This window comes from Leptonotus elevatus, chromosome 8 (genome assembly GCF_054856555.1).
Source record: "Leptonotus elevatus isolate MCC_2025b chromosome 8, RoL_Lele_1.0, whole genome shotgun sequence".
Classification (NCBI taxonomy): domain Eukaryota; kingdom Metazoa; phylum Chordata; class Actinopteri; order Syngnathiformes; family Syngnathidae; genus Leptonotus; species Leptonotus elevatus.
In genome coordinates, this window is record NC_141246.1 from 2,321,756 (window position 1) to 2,333,818 (window position 12,063).

Consider the following 12,063-nt stretch of genomic DNA (forward strand, 5'->3'; position numbering starts at 1 on the left):
TTGATTCATAATGCATTGAGATTTTTTTTTTTTTTTTTTTTTTTTTTTAAAAGCGTCACGCTCACGTCCAGGAATTCCAAACGTGATGCACTGTTTCTCCCTATTGGCCAAACTTGATGTTGCATTTTTTCTGAGTGACTTCTTTTTTAGCCTGACTTTATTTTTTTGGGTGTGGCTTCAGGTGCAACATGCGCAGTAGGCTTTTTTGCGCAATCACGCAGAAAAGGGGGGCAAGTCTGCACAACCCTCCGCAATGCACTTCCTTGTTCCGGTATCCGGTTACACGCACGCAATCTCAGGATGCGTCACTGGTGGAATTTACGCACCGATCGTGTTTCTCCAGCATGGACGCGCTCCCCCAATGAGGACTTTGCCGTCGTCCTAGTCCAGTCTGAGGCGCACTTCCGGCGGCGGTGGGGAGGGGGGGGGGGGAGAGCCAGGAGGAGACACACTTTTGGAAGACCCCGATCAACACCCACGACAAACCACTATAATTTATTTCTCTCTGTCTGCTCGTAAGACGAAAAATTCCGTGTGTCCACCATGTCGATGTCCACTCGGGCACTCCGGGAAATCCTGCATCGGCCAGGAAATGGCACCTGTGCCGACTGTGGGGCAGCAGGTGAGAAGGACATTCACTTTACGGGACAATCAACTTTTTTGTGTCTTTTTTGGGGGGTGCGGGAGAAGTCAGAAACAGTCATTTTAGGGTGGGAAAACGTTTTTTTTTTTTTTTTTTTTTTTTTTTTGGGAGTTACGCGACGTGGAAGCTCCAAAAGGATTTGAAGTTTTTAGTGCAAGTCCTGACATGCTGCACACGCCCTCGGCACGCTCCGCTAGTTTGTGCTGGCATGCAGAGGAAGATACGCTTTTTTTTTCTTTAAAGTCCAAATAAGATTCACGTTTAGGCCTATATGTGGATTAAAGATAAAAAAATAAAAAATAAAAAAAAGGAGACAGTAATGAAGGGGTTAGCGAAATAGCCGTTTAGCACTGCCATGCTAGGTACCAAAACACAGTCCACTGAAAATTAACAGTGGAGCATTAAGTGTTCAGAAATGAAATGGGTGCGACAAAAATCTCATCAACAGATACACTTTATTGGATATTTGCTAGCGGATGGAAGACCAAAACCATAAATAATCAAATAAATGGTAATTATAATAATAATAATAAATAATACATCTTAAAGGAGGTGAAGGAGCGCTGTGGTAGATATAGAAAGTATTTAAAAAAAAAAAAAAATTAGTTTCTCTTGTAGTCTGGATGTGTCTGCTTTTAAAGAACGCTGCGTTCTCCCATCTTCCAAGATAAGAAGGCGATAAGAATTATTTGCTCGCCAGATAAGAAAAAGGCAAAGGAAGCCAATGAAGCTTAAAGTTGAAACGTGGTTTTTATTAGCTTTTTTTTTGCATAACAGTCCAATTATTTGACTTAAAATGCAGATTGAATGATGCTGCTGTACTGCCTGCCAAAAATACGAACCAGTACCACTTTTTGGTAACGACGATTGCAATGAGCTTTCCCAGAATTTTCTTACGTACGAGTGTTGTCCCATAATGTTATTTTCATTACAGTTATGAAAATGATTACTTACTAGCAGAATCCAATTAAGGGGATCAGAGTTCCCACTTCTTCTTCGCGTTGTGCTGTCGCAGATCCCGACTGGGGTTCGACCTCGTTGGGGGTGTTCATCTGCCTGGCCTGTTCCGGCATCCACCGGAATATTCCCGACGTCAGCAAGGTGAAGTCGCTGAGTCTTTCCCACTGGGAGGACCACGAGATCCAGGTAACGCCACAGATTTTTTTGGTCACTTTCTTTGAAATGATGTCTATGCTCTTATTTTGAAGTCCTGTCCGTGCTCTATTTTTGGAATTTTTTCGTTAGTTCATGGCGGAGAACGGAAACGAGCGGATGAAGTGCAAATACGAGGCGGCCGTTCCCGTCTACTACTACAAGCCGTCACACAAAGACTGCCAGTGAGGACAGACATTTTCCAAGAGTTTCAAAAACTGTTAAGTGCGAAGACAAAGTTAGCATTGATGCTAACATGCTAATTTAACATTTAATGTGTCCCGGCTGACTCGCCAATATTATGTGTCACAAACGTTGGCGATGTGTTTGTCGTAGCAAAGATGACGGGGACCCGTGTCGAGCTAGCGTAGCATTCTCATGCGTTCAGCTAAGACTGTTACATAGTGCTGCTTTAATGTGTTGTTCATCAGGGTGCTGAAGGAGCAGTGGATACGGGCAAAGTACGGGCGCAATGAATTCACCGAACCCAGCGATAAGTTTACGTACGAGGAAGGCAAGCAAACACACAAACACACACACTTATCTTTGTATCATCGTGGGGACATATCATTGACATAATGCTAGCTCCTAGCTCCTCCCCCTAACTCCAACCATCAAAAAGGATTGCCTACCCCAATTCCTTACCCTAACCTCAACCATAACACAATTCAAACCTAAACTCTAAAACCAAGTCTTGACCCTCAAAAAGAGGTCTGAATTTGTGGGGACCACCAAAATGTCCCCACAATTTCAAGTGTGTCCCCAAGATGGTTACCGGTGTATATATATATACATATATATTTTTCAATGTAGTATTTATTTTGAAAAAAAGTCACATAGTCATGTGGTCTTTCACAAACGCAAGAATGATTTTCAAAAAAAGTAAAAAAATACATTTTGAGGATTTTATCTTCTTTTTTGTAGAAATGTGTTTGGAGAAAATGTTCATTTAGAATTTTGTTAAAAAAAAAAAATTATTAATGTTTTTTTTAATTCTAGACTAATAATGCTTATTCTAAAAAAGTGGTGATTTTGAGGATTGTTTTTATTTGATTTTGGAAAAAATAATTTTTTTATGAAGGAATTGTATGAAATGTAATTATTTTATAAGCAGTTTTTGGTGAATATTTTCTCTTTTTAAATGTGATTAAAATGTAGTATTACTTTTTTTTATTCTTTAAAAATGTGAACATTTTGAAGATAATGTTTTTGATTTTTTTTTAGCTCTAGTATTTTAATCAATATTTTTTAGAGAAAAAATGAATTGCAATGAATGAAACTTTAAATTGTATTTATAAAAATAAAAATAAAATCTGTATTTTTAGGATAAGCGTGCTCCTTTATGCAAATTAAATACTTATTTTAAGGTGTGAAAAAATATATTTTTTAGTTTTGAGGGAAAGACTCCAAGACAAATGACAACAATGATAATAAGTATGACCTTTGTCCTGCAGCCACCAGGGACGGCGCCCTAATGAAAAGGGGGCGGGACAACGGGCAGTTCCTCAGCCGGCGATTTGTCCTCTCTGAGCGGGAGGGCACGCTCAAGTACTTCACCAAACATGACGTAAGCAAACACGCACGCACACGCACACACACACGCACGCACACATGCAATTACAGACAGAAATTAAACACAACACAATACAAATTCAACTTTATTCTCTTATGATTAAAGAATAAAACATAATAAATATACTACTTTATATGAAAAAAAACCCCACAATTGTCAAAGATTTTTTTCCATTACCATTTATTATTATTATTACTATTAATATTTACTATCTCATTATTTCTTCTCCTTCAAAACTACAATTTTATTCAAGCGGTCACAATATTTACACAGTACCACCATTTTCTATTTTTCCACCAATAGCGCAAATCTACGTAATTGACTCAAGATTATTATTTTTTTTAACCAAACAATTCTTGAATAAGCAGAGATACCACCAAAAAGTGTTTTTCACAACAAAACAAGGGTCCCTCATCCCAAAAAATATAATGAAAATGATTAATTTTACAAATCTGCAGATACGGAACCACGAGTGTGCGGGGTTTCACCATACAATAAAAAAAAAAAGGAAAAAAATTTCTGTTTAGAAAATAGATAAAGTACATATACTATTCTCCTAAGATTTTATACTGTCCGCCCCCTGCAGGCCAAAGAGCCCAAAGCGGTGATCAAGGTGGACAGCATCAACGCCACCTTCCAGCCCGACAAGATCGGACACCCCAACGGGCTGCAGATCACGTACCTCAAAGACTACAGCACCCGCAACATCTTTCTTTACCACGACAGCGGCAAGGTCCGCCTCAGGGTGGCGCTGTTGCAAGCGCGGTGGTGTGGATGGGCTCCGTGCTTACGTCACTTGATATTCTCTGCCCCTGTCCTTGCAGGAGATCGTCGATTGGTTCAATTCCATCCGAGCCATCCAGCTTCACTACATGAAGGTGGCCTTTCCTGGAGCCACGGATGCAGAGGTCAGTATGTACTCAATAGCGCCCCCTGGGGAGTTTCACTGATTAACACAACATTGCATGGCCGTGTTGGTGGTAACAGGATGCGCGAAAAAGTCTATAGAACCCATGCCCAAAATTGAACGGGAAGTCGGCCATTTTGGAGAATTTATTACTAACCCCACTGTGATTGTTGTTCACAGCTGGTTCCCAAACTCACACGCAACTTCCTGAAGGAGGGCTACATGGAAAAAACGGGTCCCAGGGTAGGTCAACTTTTTACATACAGTAATTTGTGTATCTGTTCCGTTGCTTAGTATACGTTGAACTTAAGTTTATAAAGCCATTTTCAATCAAATGTTGAATTATTAACATTGTTTTTCAGTTTCAATTTATATTTTAGCCGTTTTGGATTTAGTTATAGCTGTGTAGCTCAATGAATAGTATTGTCTATTGTATTTTTATCTGTCTCTTTGGCCTGAGAAGAAAAGGGCAACAAGTTTCTTTTCCATGTTATCTAGAAGGGAGTGTAGCCTGGTACCGGTCTCAGTCGGAAGAGGGGAGGGACAGGCTGATTTATTATTGTTTGGGTCTAATCTGATTTGTATTCCTGGGAACTTCTGCCTTTTTGTGAATGGGAGGAGACTTTTCGTATTCACCCACTTTTCAATAAATAATGATGTGCAGGAGAAGGAGGGACACACTTTTGAACAGAACACTACTTGGGTGACTTCATTTGTGTGATCAGAAGCTTCTGATAATGATACCTTTGCAAAGGGACTTCTTCACCAGAATCTCACCATTCAGTTAATTGAACACGCAAAGAGTAGAATACAAATATTCTCTATTCTAACACAACTCACTCAAACCCTACAGTGACACGTCAACACATAGAAAGGTTAACCTTTTTAGTTTAAAATACTTTAACCTCCAGCATCCTGAGCCATACCGTGGCTAACGACAGAGCAGAGGATGTTTGGTGTCATTTTAAATCCAGCTACGTTGCTACTCTCTTCATCCTAGCTAGCGCTAAGCTAGTTTGCTAAACTCCCTTTTGTTTGTCGCTAGCACAGCGATAACCGACCGACAGCGAGGCGTTAGTCGGCCAAATGTTCCCGTTGCTAGGACGGCGTGAGCTGGCCAAAACAGCGAGGCGTTAGCCGTAGCCGGCTGACAGTGAGGAGTTAGCCTGACAAACATTTCACAAACTACTTCCGGAAGTCCGCTTAAATGATCCAGCCATTCGTGCAGATTCCGATTTTTTGTATGAAATTCAACTAAATGATGGCTAATGGGCTGCACGTAGTGGATGGAGTCCTGAACTGCAACAAACAACTCGAATGAGAGACGACTTGCACAAACAATGCCTCTTTCAACGTTTAGCCTTTTAGAAACCTGAACCGGCACTTAACTCAGACTCGGATTTCCCCTCCGTCTTCGCACCTGAACGATGAAAAGACGCCATTCTTTGGAGGGCCAAAATGCAGACAAACCAGCCAATCACATCCCTCCAATAAAACAACTCTTTCTAGTATTCCAGCCACAGAAAACTACGGGCAGATGTTTGAACCTAGACCATCTTCACGCTAAACTTTTAGTGGCAGCCATTGGGTAGCAGTTGAAATTATTCTCCTGCAAAATGGAGTTAGGATAAGTTTGCTGAGTGTGTTACAATTTCTGTTTTGTGCGTATGTAGCAAACAGAAGGCTTCAAGAAACGTTGGTTCACTTTGGATCAGAGACGACTCATGTACTACAAGGACCCTCTGGTAGGGCAGACACACACACACACACACACACACACACACACAAACTTGTGATTATTATTTTTTAAATTACTATTAGAATTTGTTCCTAAAATTCACATTTTCTTGCAAAATTCCAAAGAAAATGAAAACAAAAATGGCTAATACCTGTATATTTATCAAAATCTTAAAATGTGTTACGCAAAATTACATTCTCAGAATGTTGCATTTTTTTTAATCTCACAATTAAAATAAAATTCTAGCACAATGGCCAATGTTTTGTAGTAAAAAAAAATTTTTTAATCTAGAAATAAATTACGCTATTTTTAATTTGCAAAAGTAGAAAATAATTCTTAAATTATTTTGTTAAAAACAAAAAACATTAAATACAAATCAACCCAAAAGTGCAAACAAAAAAACTAAAAAAGTTTAATAAATTACACAATTTTACTCACAAATTTTGAAACAAATTCTAGTTGAATGGCCAATGTTTGTAGTGAAATCTTAAACTTAAATTATTTTGTAAAAAAAAAAATTAATTTGAAGATTAAAACAACATAAAGGAACTTTCAGTTTACGTTGATTCTGGCGGCACCATATGGACAAAAGTGGTATTGTTATATCTGAAGGAAAACCCCATATCCTATGAGGACAAGCGCATTGCATCGTTTTTTAGCGAGTGAAATCCGGTCTAATGATGATCCAGTAAAATCAATCCGGCCTCCTCAGGCCATGGCAAAGGTACCATTCAATTAGTTTTAAGTTAATGTTTCATCAGAAGAGTAATGAAATTATTTTATTAAAGTTCCTTAGTGCTACTTTCTACGTTCTAGCTTAATGGCCAATGTTTTGTAGTGATTTAAAAAACCAATTTAAATCGTCACTTTGACAATACAGAATGACCAAATTCCAAATGTCTTTGTGCTCAAGTCGGCACTTGATCTCTTTTTCTTGTGTTGCCTTTGCAAGGACGCCTTCGCCAAGGGCGAGGTGTTCCTGGGCAGCAAGGAGCACTACAGCGCGTCGGCCGGCCTCCCCGCCGGCACATACTGCAACGGCGCGTGGCAGCACGGCATCACCATCGTCACGCCCGACCGCTGCTTCCTGTTCACGTGCGAGACCGAGGCCGAGCAGCACGAGTGGCTCAAGCTCTTCAACGATGTCATGAACGCTCCGATGTCCCCCCAGGAGTACACCAGTAAGTTTTTAAGGCTAACTTCTAACTTCTATAACCAGACCATGTGAGGCGGTCAAAACCAGCTTGGACCGGACTATCATTTAAAAAAAAAAATGAAAATTGACGATTGAGCCTGTATAATGTTTTGAGGATGCGCATAAACTACAGTTATATTGTATCATCGTTTTTTTTTTATCTCTCTATTTTTGGGGGGGATTGTTTATGTATTCTTGCAAATTAATTTTCATATTTCATATTTCTTATTATTGCAATATTTTGAGACTAACCGGGGAAAAAACATTTCTGGCAAATACCAAAATTACAAAGATTTTATTTGTTAAAAAAAAAAAGAAAGTTATCTCATAAAAAAAAAAGGTGGTATACCATCGTGAAATGAAAATTTGCCCCGCCCCCTTTCGATTTAACACTTTGTAGAACCACCTTTTGATAACCTCTTCAAATCTCTGTCAGTTTTGCGCATCAACTGACGGATTTTATTGTAAAACAGCTCCAGCTGACGTAGATTGGCTTCAGTTGGCTGCACTGAGAGAAAAAGGGGTGAATCATTTTGCATGATCTAGTTAAAGGCAAAAAAAAAAAAGAAGTTTAAAATATCTTTTAAAAATTGGTTCCACTTCACAATTGTGGCCCACTTTGTGTTGATTCTTCATAAAAAAAATTACATTCTGTGTCTGAATGTTTGAAGCGTGAAATGTTGCAAAAGCTGAACACGTTCAAGGGGGCTATTACTTTCGCAAGGTGCTGTAGTTAAAAATGAGTCAACATTGACGTCAGATGAATATTTAATCTACTAATATCACTTTGTTTGTTTTGTTTGGTTTTCTTTGCAGTGGAGGCCTTGTTCAGGCACAGACATTGACACGGCAGCAGATTGCCAAACAGAATAATTTTCCCTCTTAAGTGTCCAAAACGTGAGGACTGAAAATAAGAACAGGCAACAAGCGGTCCATCATCGCAAGCATTCAACAGTCTAACAGCACCATCCAGTGGCTCTTTTATTCTAAACCCAAAACGAGTCCTCTCCCATTGTAATTTTGTCCATTTTTAGCAGATTTTTAAAAAAAAACTTTTGGGAGGGGTTATTCTTACTTTTTATTTTAAAACACACAAAATGATTCAAACCTAATAAAGTAGTTTGTCATCTTTCCCGTTTTGTTGTCTCTGTGTTCTCCAAATGAATGTACGATTAAAAAAAAAAAGGTTTCATTTCAAATCTGTGATGTAGAAATTTTAAATATACCTTAGGCATGTTTGTAAAGGCCTTTAAACACACTTCAATCAATACAAAAAAAACAAATACATCTTGAGAGTAGAGACAAGCCGATGAGCTGGTTTGACGGCAGTTTACTGTGGTTTAAAAAATAAAAAGAGGGGGAGGGGGGTTGGCCCGCCCCGGTGCCGTGGCTGTTTAACACCAGACTGACAAAAGGGCGAGAAAAGAAGAAGAGCAGCGACGGCTTCAATGAACTGAGACCTCCATGAAGTCGGGATCGATCGGGAATTTCGGCCCGGATGGAAGCAAAAATGTGATGTGGCCGCCGAGACTCCTCAAGCTTCTCATGGGACGTCATCACAACGGTTTGCATAGTATTTTGTCTTATTCAACTCATATTACTTTTGTGGGCAGTTTTTGGTTATTGCTATTGGTCTTGCATTATTTTTTTAACTCAGTGATATTTTTCCCACAAACTTAAAATAATACTTTTTTTCCCCAACTTATTTAAATTTTCACTTCATTTCAGCATTTTCTCAGAAAACTACAAAACATTTTTCCTGACAAAAATACAATTTTCAGGCAAAATTATTTTTTATTTTCTAAATTACATTTATTTTTGCACAATTGAAAAATAATAATGCTAAAAAAAATTGCAAAATTTAAAAAGCCCAAATTGGGATTTATTTTCCTTACACAATTTTTTTTAAGCAATTCTTGTAAAAAAGCAAAGTTGTTAAAAGTAGAGAAAAAAAACACTTGAATATTGAATGAAGATTTAGATTTTTTTTTCTAAAATAATTATTTTGTTCTCACAAATTTCCAAAATGCTAGCATTTTCATGACAAAATGACAATTACTACATCGTTCTAAAAAAATAACTCATAAAATCAAAAATTTCTTTACACAATTTTTGTTTCTTGGAAAAATACATGTTTCCGTTTTTCATAGTGTAAAGAAAAATTCTTGCAAAATCACACAATCTTTCATTCTGAACAAAAAAAATTCAGCATTTTTTTTTAATTATCACATTGATTTTTTTAACTACAATGAAAAAAAAATCTTGCACAAGTACAGATTATTATTTTTATTTTTTATGGGAGTAAATTCTGGCAAATGTACCAAAAATATCTTGCAATATTTAAAAAAAATCATACCAAATCAGTTTAAAATCAACCTAGTGAAAGTACATGAAATTTCTCACCAAATTATGTTTATATATATATATATATATTAAAATAATTATCACCATATGGTGTTTTCCAAAATGAACAATTTTAGGGGGTGCTAAATTTCCCTTTTCCCCCCGCAACCTATTTACAAGCTATTTCTTCACGTGCAGGCTTCTTGACCGCTTCATGGCATTGTTGCCGGAATAATTGGAGTTCCAGATGATGTCATCAGATTCCCGACATTGACCTGCCATGAACGACAACGCCTCCAACGTCACGGGGGTCCCCTCGGAGAGTGGCATGGGCCACCTGTGGGTGACGTGCCTGCTGGGCGCCACCCTGACGGTCATGTGGCTGGTGGGCACGGCGGGCAACGTGTACACGTTGGCCATCACACGCTCGGCGTCGCCGCGCCGCAGGGGCTCCGTCTACATCTACGTGGCCAACCTGGCGCTGGCCGACCTGCTCTACCTGTCCACCATCCCTTTTGTGGTGTGCACCTACTTCGCCCACGACTGGCTCTTCGGGGACGTCGGCTGCCGGGTCCTGCTCAGTCTGGACCTTCTCACCATGCACGCCAGCGTCTTCATCCTGGCCGCCATGAGTCTGGAGCGCTACCGCGCCGTGGCTCGGCCCGCCAGCGCCCGCGGCTCGTCCCCGCGCTGCCGCAAGATGGCGGCGGCCGCCATTTGGGTCACCGCCTTTGTGCTGACTCTGCCCATGATGGTCATGATACAACTCAGGCAAGACAATATCTATTAAGTACTTTTTGGTTTGTTTAATTACTCGTCCTCATTGAGCCATTTTCAGCAGTAAAAAGTTTATATTTTGTCCAGAATTAATTTGATAACTTAGATAGAATTAATACCTTTAAAAACTAATGTTTCCACTTGCTGTCGACTGAAGATGACATCACCTGTGCTGACGACCAATCATGGCTCACTCTGCTGACCAAACCCAGAAAACAGGTGAGCCATGATTGGTCGTTACCTACTTCCTCAGCGCAGGTGATGTCATCTTCAGTCGACAACAAGTGGAAAAAATGGTACTTAAAGGTATTAATTGTACATGAAAAATAATGAAGTTACCAAATTTATTCTGGACAAAAAAATATTTTTTTACTACTGAAAATGGCTCAATGAGTCAGTATCCCTTTAAATTGCTTGCAATTTGTGATCCGATCATCCGGTTCAGGCACGACAAGCCGTCTCCAGCCGGCGTGGTTAAACGGATGTGCTTCCCGACGTGGACCCTGGAAGCTTTCAAGGCGTACGTGGGCATCTTGTTCCTGACAAGCGTTCTGGTCCCGGGTCTGGCCATGGTGTCTCTGTATGCGGGTCTGGCCAGGCGCTACTGGGCCACGCAGGCCCGCCTGGGAGGGCGCGGACGCTCGGCCCGGCAGCGAGGGCTCAAACAACGCGTGGCGGTTATGATCTTCAGCATTGTGGCGGCCTACTGGGCTTGTTTCCTGCCATTCTGGGGGTGGCAGCTGACTCAGCTCTTCTCGCCGGAGTCCCTCAAGGCTCTATCCCCGGCCACTCACAAATACGTCAACTTTTTCGTCACCTGTCTCACGTACGGTAACAGCTGCGTCAATCCTTTTCTCTACACGCTGCTCACCAGAAACTACAAGGACTACCTGGCCCAGAAAAGCCAGTCCACGGTGGCCAGCAGGATTGAGCAGAGCCGAAGCTCGCCCACTCGGGACTCGTAGTCCAGCATGTCTTGATTGTCGTAGGTAGAGGTGGCAAATCCAGGTCCAGAAAGTAAAAAACCTGCCACATTTTGGCTTTAGCCCCTGATGCTAGCTAGCTAGCTCCTGTTAAGTTATTAACATTGTTTTTCAGTTTCAATTTATATTTTAGCTGTTTTGGATTTAGTTATAGCAGTATGGCTCAATGAATAGAATTGTATTATCTGTCTCACTCTCAGAAGAAGGGCAACGGGTTTGTACATTTGCTATCTTTAAGGGAGTTTTGTCTGTGGCCGGTCTCTGCCGGTCGGAAGAGGGGAGTCACAGGCTGATTATTATTGTTTTTCTCTAATCTGATTTATACCCATGGGAACAGATTCTCTTGTATTCACTGAGTGGTAAACAAATGTACTGTGGGCTGATGGGAGGAGACTTTTCGTATTCACCGACTTTTCAATAAATAATGATGTGACGGAGAGCCGGACACACAATCTGATGGAACACGGCTTCAGTGTCGTCAATTGTTGTCATCAGAAGCTTCTGATAATTATAATACCTTTGCAAAGGGACTTCTTCACCAGGATCTCACCATTCAGTTAATTGAACACGCAAAGAGTACAATACTTAATATTGTCTACTCTAACACTCCCGAGCAGGTAAACGGGCACCATGGGAGCTAGCTAGGGAGCTTGAGTTAGGGCTATGGTTCAAGTGAGGGCCATACATGCCTTTTGATGAGAAGAGATCTTAGATGTCTCACATCAGACTGACCACATTTCAATCGCAAGAGT

The 12,063-nt window shown here is 40.3% G+C and overlaps 2 protein-coding genes across 2 annotated transcripts; both read left to right on the plus strand.

The window, feature by feature from the left end:
* The first annotated feature begins 235 nt into the window (after nucleotides 1-235).
* On the plus strand, nucleotides 236-8,340 carry LOC147169200 (arf-GAP with dual PH domain-containing protein 1). The gene is made up of 11 exons (XM_086083726.1): nucleotides 236-622; nucleotides 1,659-1,789; nucleotides 1,889-1,980; nucleotides 2,227-2,309; nucleotides 3,250-3,362; nucleotides 3,955-4,101; nucleotides 4,193-4,276; nucleotides 4,456-4,518; nucleotides 5,949-6,020; nucleotides 6,966-7,194; nucleotides 8,025-8,340. Exons 1-11 carry the CDS (start codon nucleotides 544-546, stop codon nucleotides 8,051-8,053), a joined length of 1,122 nt encoding a protein of 373 aa, XP_085939852.1. The 5' UTR covers nucleotides 236-543; the 3' UTR covers nucleotides 8,054-8,340.
* A 230-nt stretch (nucleotides 8,341-8,570) lies between these two features.
* On the plus strand, nucleotides 8,571-11,692 carry uts2r4 (urotensin-2 receptor 4). Its single transcript, XM_086083128.1, has 3 exons — nucleotides 8,571-8,772; nucleotides 9,750-10,322; nucleotides 10,774-11,692. The coding sequence occupies exons 2-3, from the start codon at nucleotides 9,832-9,834 to the stop codon at nucleotides 11,291-11,293; spliced, it is 1,011 nt and encodes a 336-aa protein (XP_085939254.1). The 5' UTR covers nucleotides 8,571-8,772; nucleotides 9,750-9,831; the 3' UTR covers nucleotides 11,294-11,692.
* The last annotated feature ends 371 nt before the right edge of the window (nucleotides 11,693-12,063 follow it).